This window comes from Pogona vitticeps, chromosome 5 (genome assembly GCF_051106095.1).
Source record: "Pogona vitticeps strain Pit_001003342236 chromosome 5, PviZW2.1, whole genome shotgun sequence".
NCBI classification, from domain to species: domain Eukaryota; kingdom Metazoa; phylum Chordata; class Lepidosauria; order Squamata; family Agamidae; genus Pogona; species Pogona vitticeps.
In genome coordinates this window covers 18,515,314-18,529,406 of record NC_135787.1, presented here as the reverse complement: position 1 = coordinate 18,529,406, position 14,093 = coordinate 18,515,314, and the positions used below count along the sequence as shown (strand labels likewise).

Sequence of the window (14,093 nt, the reverse complement as noted above, 5' to 3'; positions counted from 1 at the left end):
CTACTGATTCAGTGGGCCTATTCTAGCTTTGACTTATTGTGGGATTTTGGCCAGTGAATATCTAAATCAGTGGTTCCAAAACTTGGGTCCCCAGATATTCTTAAACTGCAACTCCCATTAGCCCTTGCCAGCACAGCTACTACAGAAGGCTTCTGGGAGCTGCAGTCCAAGAACACCTTGGGGTCTCAAGACTGGGAATCACTGATCTAGGTGGAACTTTCAGGAACTGCCAACACGCTATTATATTGCTTAAATCATCACACAAGATGGAACATTTGTCCATTGAATTATCTCTCTTTACAATTATGTAAATACTGTATCATATTCAGGAGCTGCCCATCCTTTTCAATAGTATGCTTAGTTTTAAGTTGCTTACTTTTAAAAAGCTAAATCATTCATTATAGGGAAAAGAACAAAAAAAAGGAGGGTTTTATGATCAGATGCTCTGTTGAATTAGAACTGTTCATTTCACAGTCAAGTGCTATTTTATGTATATATAACTAATGTTGCCTTGCTCATCTGATTATAAACAATCTGCTTTCATACAAGAAGGATAGATTTCTAGATATGGAATTAGAAAATAGTTGTGAGAGAAATATATTATTCTACTGAAATGCTCTGTTCCAGAGCTTTTGGAACAGATTTAAAATTAACTCATATTGAACCTCTGTAAGAGATGCTAGTAACTTAGATCAGTGGCTCTCAGTCTTGGATCCCCGGGTGTTCTTGGACTGCATCTTCCAGAAGCCTTCACCACTAGCTGTGCTGGCAAGGGCTTCTGGGTGTTGTAGTCCAAGGACCTTTGGGGACTCAAGATAGGGTTGCATATTTAGATGTACAGTGGTGCCTTGCATTACAATGTTAATTCGTTCCAGCGAAATCGCTGTAGAACGAAAACATCGTAAAGCGATTTTAAAAAGCCCATAGAAACGCATTAAAACCCGATTAATGCATTCCTGTGGGCTTGAAACTCACTGTCCAGTGAAGATCCTCCATAGTGCGGCCATTTTCGCTGCCCGTGCAGCAAGGAATCCGTCCCAGAAAACAGCGGGCGGCCATTTTTTTTACCCAGCGGCCATTTTGAAACTGCCAATTTGCAATGATCGATTACCGAAGCAGGGAACCGATAATCGCAAAGTGAAAAAAACCCATAGGAAACATCATTTTGTGATTGCTTTTGCGATCGCAAAAACTTTGTTGTTATGCGATTTCGACATAAAACGAAGCACTCGTCTTGTGAGGCACTACTGTATATTTATTAAATGTATATTTCTGGAAGTTTCTGAACTCGCTATTAATGTTTTAAACTTTTGTACCCCCAACCCAAACCCTTTTATTCCAGCTGCTCCTGATTCAGATGATGTTGCTCTCTACGTTGGAATTGTGATTGCCGTAATTGTGTGCCTGGCTATATCTGTTATCGTTGCATTGTTCATCTATCGGAAGAACCACCGGGACTTTGAGTCGGATATTATAGACTCCTCAGCGCTAAACGGTGGATTTCAGCCTGTTAATATCAAAGCTGCAAGGCAAGGTTAGTTTCTGTTCAGAATGGTCCAAATTAAGGCATATGACATAAGCAAACAATCCCTAGAGTCATGTAAATTATATTTGCTGAATGTACCTTCCTCAGTTTTCTGGGAACATATGCTAAAAGTTAGATAATAAGAGGTATAAATGAGTGGTGAATGAAATAATTTAAATATATGTTAAATATATATATATATATAGAATAACATGGACTTTGACCTTCCTGCCCCTTCCTCTTCATATTCTTTTTTACAAACCCAGTAATATCCCTTCTCATCTGGATAATCTAGATTGTAACTCCCTTGAACAAGGAGCTCATTCAGTTTTTGTGTTCTGTGTAGAATCTGAAAACTAATTCAATTGGAAATTCACCCTGTACCATCTAGCCCACACCCATGGCTTCTGTTCATTTCACCCTAGTATACATTTTAATGGCTACACTTAAAAGGTTTAAAGTCAGCTTCCTATGGTTGTGGCTCAGAGGAGTTTTCTAGATAAGACTATATTACAGGAAACAGTAAGATCCTTTTGCTCACTTCCTGGCTTTATTGAATTTGGTTGGCTGCTATATGGCTTAGAAGAAAGAATGGGAAGACATCAAATACAGTTTACACATAGCAGAGTTTGGCAGTAACAAGATAGCAGTAGCATAGTCATATGTAACTAGTTGCTTTTAGGTACAACAAGTAAAACTTAATGATAAGTTTAATGAATAACACATTTATTTTCAAAAATTGCTTTCTAAAGGAACTTTAAGGCATTTTTAGAGACTGACTGGATTTTTTCAGGTTACCACTCCTTTATCATCAGTCCTATGTATTGTTTGTTTTTGTCTTCTGTCTTTTTATATTTTTAAAGTGTAGCATCAGAATTGGCCATTAGATGACTGTGGCGTCCACCCTCATGCCCCTTTTGCTTGACCTTCAAGCCTCAGAGCACACGAAGGCAAACACTCTCCTCTTTAACACTTCTGCCACCAGGTGATCCCTAAATCACCATTACCTCAGAAAGATTCAGGTCCACTCTTTAAGTTCTTTTAAATAAAACTTGATTACAGAGGTTGATTCATAGATGTCTTCAGTAGCTAATCACAACTCAGAATTTCCCAAACTACACACTCTAATACTTTCTCTGACTTTTCTCTGCTGCTTAACTCTTACATTTCTCTTACTTACTCAATCTACCCTTTGACTCTCTGACTCCACCTCTTATAGCATCTTTCTCGGCTCTGCCTCTCAGCAACATTAATATGCATGAATCATTCAATTACATAAAAAACATGAACCATTAAATATTATTACATGAACCATAGACCTAGTAAATAGAGAACACTACAATGACTCCAGAGAGTATTTCCAATGTCCTCTAGTACTGGCATTAACAAAGCATGTTAATAACATGAGATGCAATAAATTACTTGAGATAGAGGAGAGAAGCAGATATTCTTGCTGTGACTGGACAGCCACTTGAAGAGCAGGAGAAAAGTAGCATGTGCTGGCTAGTGAGTGGAGGAGCCAGCCAGGGAGGTGGGAGAACATACAACACCTACGATGCTGCACCGAGAACTAGAGACAACATGGTACAGAGTGTTTCGTGCCCATCTCTACAGTGAATAGTCACTGGTGAACATTTGGCAAAAATCTGGGCAGCCTAGAAGCCAGTTCTGGTCTGTAGCACTGGCCTGCTTGTTTCAATAACAATTCAACATTTCCTGTTATTAAACATTTCCTGATGTAAACAGATAGAATATTAGATCAAAGAGATCTTCTAAGCCTTCTTTCTGGGCTTTCTACATGTTGCTCCCACCCTTGGAGAATTCAAAAATTCATACACTTCCCTATAGCTTCTAATGGTACATCACAGCAAATTAAAGAACATTTGATTTGACTAATTGTATACACTGACCCATAGGCTGAATCATGTCCATTAATGCATTTGTGACTGTGATAGTTCAGAAGATGAAGGAAGCACAAAAATGTTAAGACAGAAAATACTTGCTAAAGCTGCGAGGTAAACAAAAACAATATACTGTTTTGCAAATTAAAGTTTCAACTTGGAAATAGGCATTGTCAGAGTTTTGTCCAATGCAGAAGATTAGCAGAGCTGCAGTTTGCTTGCCAAGGATTCTTTTAAACCGGTGCGGCAAAAGGAATTCAAGAAGATGCCATAGGCAACAATTCATCCCTGACTAGGAATGATAAAGTACATGATTTCATAGTTGTTTGCATTTCTCTGTTGTTGTTTTTTCTGTTCCTTTTGATCACACGTTAATACTTTGCAGTCAGCATTTTCCCAAAAATTACGCCAAAGCGGATCTACTCTGCAGAGCACTTGCACTGGGTACTAGTTGTCATGATTAATAGTTAATTGACCAGTATTTTTGCAGCCCAATCCTGATGTGTGTCCCCAATGTTATTCTTGCTTTTCAAACGTTCCAGTCCATCTGTTTCTGCACTGCAGAAACAACATATAAACTGACATGGCAACTGATATACTGTATCAGGAACACTGCAACTTTAGCTAAAAATTAATGCATTGGTGGTGAGGAGGGTTTTATTTTTGGAAACACATTTATAAATACCAAAGTATATTTCAAAAAGACTGGAAAAATTACAGTTTCACACTTTGACATAACATGGGATTAAATATCTTTGGGCAGTGGTACAGTATTGGACTTCTCAAGTGGAAAGTTTTCAAACCTCTGCGCCTACATTCTGCATTCAAATTCTCTGATACTGTTGTTTACTATCTCTGTGCAATAAAACTTTTAAATTTCTTCAAAACAAATATTTTTAAAGGATCTCTCTCTCTCTCTCTCTCTCTCTCTCTCTCTCTCTCTCTATCTATCTATCTATCTATCTATCTATCTATCTATCTATCTATCTATCTATCTATCTATCTATCTATCTATCTATCTGTAGCACTTGCATTATACATTATATATATATTAAATACACACACACATGTGTGTGTGTGTGTGTGTGTGTATGTATGTATGTATGTATGTATGTATGTATGTATGTATGTATGTATGTATGTATGTATGTATGTATGTATGTATGTATGTATGTATGTATGTATGTATGTATGTATAATGTACAATGCAAGTGCTATGGATGGATGGATGGATGGATGGATGGATGGATGGATGGATGGATGGATGGATGGATGGATGGATAGATAGATAGATAGATAGATAGATAGATAGATAGATAGATAGATAGATAGATAGATAGATAGATAGATAGATAGATAGATAGATAGATGTAATAGGTGTGTCCTGGTAAATACGGTTTGTTTCTGGCAAAAATGGTTTTAACATTGGGAAGATAACGCTTTAATTCTTTCTTATTATTATCTTAAATAAAAGAAAATGTCTCTTCCTTGGTTTTGATTTTTGTAATATTAACAGACTAGCTTTAGTAATATATTCCATTAGAATGGGAGTGGAAATCTGTGGCCTTTCAGATGTTGTGGCCTCACCCCATCAGCTTCAATCAGTCGGGGTAATGACCAGTGATGATGGGAGTTACAGTAAGAAGACATGTAAAGGACCATAGATTTCCTGACACTGCCTTCAAATAAGTATCTTCTTTGGCCTGAAAGAAAAAGAATAAAAAACCTGCAACCAAATCAAAGCCATTATATTCCCCCTTATGACTGGGGCAAGTCTTAACACCTTGGCACTTTCAAAATTAGCCGTTACCCATTCTTTTTGTATCTTACACTCCACAGGTCACTCCATCAAAGAAGTTTTCTACTGTGATGCAAAAGCACCCACTATTCCCATAAAGGATGTTTATATATATTTTAGTCATTCTGTGATTATATGTCATTAATTGGTGGGCAGGGGGAAATGGGATTAAGGGAAGTGGAGTGTCCAAAGTTATCACAAGCATCGCAGAATGCTACAGGTGGATGACATTTGACAGATGAGGCCAGTAGGAAGTAAGAGACACTATGGCAAGAAAATGTGGTGGTTGGGGGAGAGTGAATTATTAGGAAATGCGATTTAAAAAACTCTGTGTCTCACCTAGACTGCTTTTGTGCTTCTTGAGTAGAACATGCACTGCTAGTTGAGAACTCTGCACTAGACTCACAGAGAGTTCTTTTTTCTCCACCTTCAGCTGTTCCTTACTGATTTTCCTTGTACTCCAAACCATGTATAAAATCATAAATAATTCAGCTTGTGCCCAGTAACTTTCAAATCACACTTTTCTTCTTTTCTTTGGATACAGATCTTCTGGTTGTGCCTCCAGACCTAACATCTGCTGCAGCCATGTACAGGGGGCCTGTTTATGCCTTGCATGATGTCTCTGATAAAATCCCAATGACCAACTCTCCAATTCTTGACCCTCTCCCCAACTTGAAGATAAAAGTCTACAACAATTCGGGTGCGGTCACTCCACAAGATGATCTTTCCGATTTTTCATCCAAACTCTCCCCTCAGATCACTCAATCCCTGCTGGATAATGATGCATTAAATGTAAAAAGCCAGAGTCTTGCACGACAGACAGACCCATCGTGCACTGCTTTTGGCACCTTCAATTCTCTTGGTGGTCATCTGATTGTACCTAATTCAGGTAAATGAAATTGCATATGCACATCAGAGCCCTATTGTGTTACCAGAAATGTGACTTAGAGAAAAACCCTCTATTTTTCCTTAACAAAAAGAAGAATTTAGGTCATTCTTGGGAATCTGTATCTTCTGAGTTTAGATGATAGAGTGGTTTTTCCCCCCATATGGATTAACTCAAGTATTATAGATTTTCTCCCCAAAGGCCTGGCCTTCTTTAGCAGAGAATTGTGATGCTCTGAGTTATTGCCTTCAGATACATCAGACTTAACCAACTTCATTGTGTGAAGTGGGATTCAGAACTCTTGACCTTTTTCCTTTATGTAGCACCAAAAGAAAAGAGAGAGAAAAGAAAGCCCAGCTTCAAGGCAGAATTTCTGCTGTTGCCAATAGATGGGGAAAGGACAAATTAAATAGAAAATAAATAAGTAGTTCCAGCTGTCAGTTTGCTACAAATAGCATGGTAAGAAAGAAAGCTGTTTAGAATATGAGATATTTCCTTTTCTTAAGCATAAAATACAGGAGAAAGTATCACTCTACATTTGCTCCCTCTCAATATTTTTATTTGTATATTTTAACAGATACAGCAGTACTGTATTTATCTAAAAGCATAATTTTGGTGGTTTAAATAGTAGACAATATAAGAAATAATTTGTCTTTTTTAGGACTATAAAAAGGTCCTTTTCATATGATCTAATACATCCTAGAGTAGTCTGGTAGTCCAGATAGGCGGGGTATAAATCAAATAAATGAATAAATAAATAAATAAATCCATAGTGGGATAAAGGGAATGACTGGGTTTTTGGGGCAAAGTTCCCAGATGCATAGAAGGAGCCCTCAGCACATACAGCACTTGATGTGCAGGTCTCAGATGTCCTTATGAACATGCATAGATCATGGGGTACTGCCTTAATGCCAGACATATAAACAAGCACATATAGTCTGTTATAGTCACTGAAAGCATGAGAAAAGGACCACTGCATATTGCAGCCTTCTTCAACCTGGCCATCCTAGAATCATAGAATAATTCAGTTGGAAGGGGCCTATAAGGCCATTGAGTCCAACCAACATGTTCTAAGATAGTGATTCCGAACTTGGGCCACTGAATGTTATTGGACTACAGAAATCCTAGCTGGCACAGTTAGTGGTAAATTTCCAGGCTTCTGGGAATTTTAGTCCAAGAACATTGGGGACCCAAGGTTGGGAGCCACTGCTCTAAGACATAAGGACTATATTTAAGGAGATTATATCGTGAGATTATTAACTCTGGGTTAATGTATGATAACTTAATAATATTCATGGGAAGAAAGTTTGTTATCCCTTCCTCAATCTTGCAGCTTCCTGTGTGCCTTGAAAAGACTCTTAGAGAATTCAAACCAGGGCAGGGAATCTTGTTTAGAATGATTGTCTTAATTTTATAACCTTTAGATTGTATTTTATTATTTGTTTATTTATGATATTGTAGCCTAGCATCATATCCGTAGATCTCAGAGCAAGGTACTTATGTTTTAGATACTAGTACACCTTTCAGAGTTTACCTTAAATGTTGTGTTTAGTATATTGTGGTCTGTGAAACATTCCAAACTGCTGAACACACAGAAGGGAATAAATCTGCTCCACTCCTTCTACCCAAATATTTGTTAATTCACAAGAAAGTAGATATACATGTTACACGATGACCAGATAAGCCAATGTTCTGGGAGGCCTTGCTGTTTCATGGGACAGGGTCCTCTGACATTTTTCTTGAAGTGTTAATTATGAAAGAATTGCCAAGGGAAACAATACCATTACTCCCATTTGGAATAAGAAGTGTAATTATTGGCTTCCTTTTCATTTTTATAACACAAGCAGCAGTGCAGCCATCTGCTTGTTCCTTAAATAAAACAAACTTGAGGGGGGAAATATACCCTCCTTTCCAACTCCTACAATGTGTTGGAGCCAGCACCAAGTCATAAATAGATAGGTATAAGCAGGAGAATGGCTGTAGAATATCCTTGTGTTTTATATTTTTGGATGGGATTTTGATAGGTAGAGTTGTTGCTTCACAGGCTTTTCTCCCCCAAAAGGTCAAACTGCCTTTCTTTTCCTCTCTTTATTTTATCTGCTCCTCTCTCCCTCTCTTGCTGTTGTTTTGCAGGAGTGAGTTTGCTGATTCCTGCCGGGGCCATTCCCCAGGGGAGAGCCTACGAAATGTATGTGACAGTTCACAGAAAGGAGAACATGAGGTAAAAAAAGAGGCTCTGCTTACGGTGCATTTGCTTTAGTACTAATTGCTAAGAGGAGGCAAACTGTGTTAACGCAACGTTCTGATCAGCATATATATGTATTGATGCAAGGCTGAAAAGCTACTGAGGCCACTTAATGTGTTCAAGCAGAGCCAGAAGGGAAGCTGAGGAAAAACAAAATCTAACCAGAGGCTTCTCCCACATGGTATGTGAGTCTGGTATTAAATCTTGCAGCTAGCAAACCTCTTTGTTTTTGGTGCTTAGGTTTCCTAGCCCATTGATGTATTTAAGTCATAAAAAATAACACAAGAAGAAAATGGCCATGAGGTTACAATATAATGTAATTTAATGGGGTTCATGAATTCTGTACAAATCCCCATCATCACCTCCATCAACTTCTGTACCCAGGAGAGATAGTCACTCTTACCATTGTGTCCGTGTTGAATGTAGCAACTGAAATCCAGTTCACACAGCTATGTCATATAAGACTGATGATGCTGTGGCAATTCCACCCACCAACCCAGGTGTGTGTGTGTGTGTGTGGTGCTTATAATAGCAGTTTTGTGTGATATATAGTTGTGGGTGTGTGACTGGTATGCTGTATAGGTTGGATGCTAGAATTGACGGGTGATGGGTCATTGGATACAGACTGAATGCTAATTGGTTCATGTGGTTGCAGTGTGAAGGGATGATATGTGAAGTGACAGACAATTCTTGAGTGGTCAGAAGAGAGGCATCTGTTCAGAGAATCTGCTGTGTAGAGCCTGTGGGAACAGTTAGTTGTGAGGTTGGATGAAAGAGAATGGTCAGGGATGAAGTATGAATGCATGGCATGGAATTTTTGAAACAACAGTCTCCCAAAATCTGATTAACGTGTTCAGGTTTTAATCAAGAGATCAAAATACTGACAAGTGTTTTCAAGTTCTTTAGTAAACTCAGACTTCAGCAGATTTTTTTTGTCCTGTGGAGAAGGCAGGGGAAATGGATAGGCAAGGCTAAGATCTGTGGAAGTTGCAAGAAATTATAGGTGCGATAGTCTGTATCCATTAAGCTCTGCGTTGGAAGCCTCTCCAAAACAAAATAAAAATCCTCAACAACCCAGTCCCATAATCCCTTGTAGGTCCCATGGAACTTAGCTCTACCCAGTCATTTCCCCTGTCTTACCCACAGAGTGAAAATGGCTGGTGGAGTTTGAATTTACTAACTTAAGAACTTCAAAATACCTGTCAGGATTTTGATTAGTTGATCAAAGCCTTGAGAGGTCTGACAGGAATCCCTGCAGGTTTTGAGAGACTATGGTCCATTAATTCTGAAAATCTCATGACTAATCAGTACAGTAAATGAATATGGAATTAGAGTTGTTTTTCTTTTCAGGTTAATTACCTCATAAATTATCTTTCCTTTCTTCCCATATGCCTGTTCATCCCAAATACATTCATCTGGTTTGATCCAAATACAACTCTTATTATTATTATTATTATTATTATTATTATTATTATTATTATTATTATTATTATTATTATTATTATTATTATTATTATTATTATTATTATTATTATTATTATTATTATTATCATCATCATCATCATCATCATCATCATCATCATCATCATCATCATCATCATCATCATCATTATTATTATTATTATTATTATTATTATTATTATTATTATTATTATTATTATTATTATTATTATTATTATTATTATTATTATTATTATTATTATTATTATTATTAATTTAAGTATAGATTCACCAGAGCATAGTTGGCACTCAGCAAAATAAAATATAGCAACACAGAAGCAGAAGAAGAAACCAGAGTTTTCACTAAGTGAAACTTTTCACTCAACAACAAATCAAAATGGAAACACCATCTGTTACAAGAGGCACTGACAATTAATGGGTCAGCCCCAAATACTTACAAGGAATTTGGGAGTGGTTGTCCCTAGGCAAGCTTCTGAACCAGCAGTATAGCTAAGGGAATGGCTGGGTTTAGAATGGAGGTGCTAGAGACGTCTGTGTGACTACCTAGCGAGTGTGTATCTCACTAGTGAGGTAGCAGTGAACAGAACACCTCCCAGGAAATGTTGCAGATGTTATTAGCCATTGCAATTTTAGAAAAAATGAAATTACTCCCCACCATACCCCTGAAGGTCCCAAGGCTTCCACGGAATTTGCTTCATCATGCATAATCCTTTGGGGGCTGCCGGATTAGAAGGCAGTCTTTATTTTCCAAAAAATCCCTGCCATTATTGCTTTCTTGGCTGTGGCAATTTTCAGAAGTTAAAGACTTCCTTCTATCTTGTGCCCCCTGGAAGGTCTCCCATGATGGAGGGAATTTTATTTACTTGTTCCACTGGGAGCATATTTTCTTCATCTAACCACAGATCCTTGTGTCTTTCCATAAACTTAATTTCTGAGAGGAGTTTGCTCTTCCTAGAGAAAAATATCCTGCATTTTTGAAATGGTTGATTGCAGCAGCTGTCTTACCCATATGATATTTTATCTGCCTCTTCCTCTTAAAAAAGAAAAGAAAAACAAAAGGGATTCACAGAAACCTCTAAAATACACCAACTGGTGTTCTTCTAGGAACATCCTGAGTTCCCGTTTTATGTCCTTTATGGGAAATCATAAATCGCCTCCAACTTGCTAACAAATGTGCCATGTGTATAATAGACCCAAAAGCCCAATCCTGTTTTTTTCCAACTCCCATGCAGGAATTCATCACATTCATCGTGTTCAAAACCTTGATCTTCATTACATGCACTCATATAACCTAAAAAAATTATTCTTTTCATAACAGACCAAAAAAGACTGGTGATCCCAGTTTTTCCATATATAACAGAGAATCACTGCACATTCTTCTTCGATCATTGCACTACCAGGGCTTAGTTCTTTAAAAATTGATTTTTTTCCTAAGCAGCCTTGAATGAAATATATAATCAATAATAATCATGCGCTGTTCAGTCAATTCTGACTTATAGTGGCCCTTTTCAGGGTTTCCCAGGTAGAAAATACTGAGAAGTGGTTTACCGTTCCCTTCTTCTGGGGACATCCTGCAACGGTGCAGCTTGTCCAAGGCCCACACAGGCTGGCTCTATTCATGCATACAACTAGTTGTGAATAACAACATAATTCATTTATGTTGGCCCTAACTAAAATATAGGTACTGTAACTAACATTATGATTATGATGTAACGAAGGATACCTTTAACCACTTCGCAGTTTAACCATTTTAGCGGTTTAGAGACTTTCATATTTAAGAGGATTGACATCACTTCACAATGTGTTTTGTATCATACATAGCATTCTGATGTTTTGCTTTTAAAGTAACTAAAAGTATATATTTTAGTTTCTTGGGAATAAGAAGAAAATGAAAAGGTACTTTTAATGGACTGCAACTCTAAAAGTAATGAACAACATTTTGAGGTGTTGGAATTCTAATTTACTGCTTTTTAAAAATTACCTGTCCAAAATTTAGGAAGAATTAAGTAGGTTGTTGTAAAGCTTTTGTTTCCTGGCTCATTTGTACGCATGGAGTTATGAAGTAAACACAAAAGGTCATAACTGAGACTTCTTAAATGATTAAACTGTGGCACATAATACATAGAGGATGAGCAGATGTGCATGGCGGTAGCAACTAAAACTGAAGCATTTGTTTAAAACACTCCTGCCATTTGATTAGTCATTTGAACCACTGGGAGTTGTTAGCAGAGTTAGTTACATAGCAGCAGAGTCTAGGAGGGGAAATGACAGCAATTTTTAAAAGCAAGGATAAGAACCCATTATATCTCCTAGGTGGAGATTGTTCCATGATTCTGGTCATGAGGACTATATTCCTGGTCACTGTGGCATTTATGACTCTAATCCAGTCAGTACTTAAAACCACAGTAGGTCCATTGAATCAAGTCGATTTAAGTGTTGGCATATCATTCAGCATTTGATTCAACAGGCCTACTCTAGTTGACATTGTTGATCAGATTTATGCCCATATTTATATATTACTGGGTAGATGTTTGTTGACTGTTACTTTCCCCATAGGAAGAAAAGCAATTTTGAGTGGAACAAAAATGCTTGAGGAGCATATGACTGTGCACAGAACTGTCTTTTTGTTTTTCAGTAAATAGTATAGCAATTAAACTCTTATGGGCATTACCATGTCCAGAGTAAAAGGTAAAGGTTCCCCTTGACAAATGTCCAGTCGTGTCCGACTCTAGGGGGTGGTGCTCATCCCCATTTCCAAGCCAGCGTTTCTCCGTACACAGTTCCCATGGTCACGTGGCTAGCGCAACTAGACATGGAACACTGTTACCTTCCCACTGTGGTGGTACCTATTTATCTACTCACATTTACATGCTTTCGAACCGCTAGGTTGGCGGGAGCTGGGACAAGCGATGGGCGCTCACTCCATCATGTGAATTAGAACTGCTGGTCTTTTGACCTTGCAGCCCAGAGGCTTTGTGGTTTAATCCACAGTGCCACCAGCATGTTCAGAGTACATGCCCATAAAAGCAACCACAGAAGTGGTGGTAGAAGAAGTTGGTCACATGTTTGCTTGTATGAGTGGATATGCATTTGGACTTCTCTACATTCTAACTCCCATTTCTGCATTTGTCCTGGTATGCTGATGCCCAGAAACCTAAATGACGTTCTTCTGCTATGTCTTTTATCTGCTGTATTTATCAAACAACAGTTAACTGGTGTAAGCAAATAGCATGTGGAAAACTGGTACTCTGAAAATCTCAGTTGAGTTGGGGCACAGTTTATAAAAACTGCAATTTTTTTTCCAAAAACAAAATAAATAGAAGTAATCTAATGGTGATGATTTAAGCACTAACTGTGACGTTGAGTTTACAATGAAAATTTTAAAATAGAAAACATTAACCAAATTAAACATTGAAGAATTATTTTTGTTTTCCTCAAAGTCAAACCTACTTAGTTCAATGAGATTTTAGTCTAGGCACATCTGTTTGGAACAGTACCTAATATAAGTATACATAGGATTGTGCTGTGAGCATCAGAGCAAAATGTACCTCACAGTAAACCTACAGTCCCCTGTGCCTCACTTCAGAATATGACAGGGCAACTGTTAATAGCTCGGACCAAAAGCAGAAATGTGCAATTCCTCAGAGCCTTACATGCTGGCTCTGTGTTTTCCCACCTCCTTGTTCCAAAACATTTCTCTCTCAGTCTAATATCTCTAGATTCATTCTGTCATCCCTCTACAGCAGCTAAAGTTCAACAGCATTCACTCTTTCTGTCACTAAGAATTAATTTTAATATGGTCAGTGTTTTCATCGATAAAGGAACATGTGTTCTCAGAGTGGGTGGATGCAGTTTTGAATTAAATGTGGAAAATTTACGTTTTTTAAGATGGGAAACCTGAAGTTTCTAACTTTCACTGATTCTATGGGCCACCCCAGGTGAAGTAAAAATACTAGTGTATCTTCTGATAAGACCCAATATTTTTTGTCTGCCATATCCCTTGTTCATTACATCATATCAGCATTTCCCTCCTGCCCAGAAATTCTTTAATGCATGTTGCTTATTTGAACAGCAGTGCTGTTGTTTATTTATTCTCGGAGACTTTAATGCTAGAGTTGCTGCTGATCACAATTCTTGGCCCACTTGTCTAGGCTGTTATGGCATTGGGAAGATGAATGAAAATGGCCAATGCTTGCTGGAGTTTTGCTGTTATTATGGTCTTTGTGTCAGCAACACATTCTTTAATATGAAGCTTCAACACAGAGTTTCCTGGAGGC

General features: G+C 37.8%; 1 protein-coding gene across 4 annotated transcripts in view; it reads left to right on the top strand.

The window, feature by feature from the left end:
* The window catches only part of UNC5C (unc-5 netrin receptor C), a 413,186-nt gene that overhangs the window by 356,410 nt on the left and 42,683 nt on the right, over window positions 1-14,093 (top strand). For all 4 annotated transcript variants that reach the window (XM_078394597.1, XM_078394596.1, XM_020798665.3 and 1 more), the window contains 3 exons: window positions 1,343-1,534; window positions 5,769-6,113; window positions 8,244-8,331. In XM_078394597.1, coding sequence (XP_078250723.1) covers window positions 1,343-1,534; window positions 5,769-6,113; window positions 8,244-8,331 — 625 coding nt within the window. The remainder of the gene's footprint in view (window positions 1-1,342; window positions 1,535-5,768; window positions 6,114-8,243; window positions 8,332-14,093) is intronic.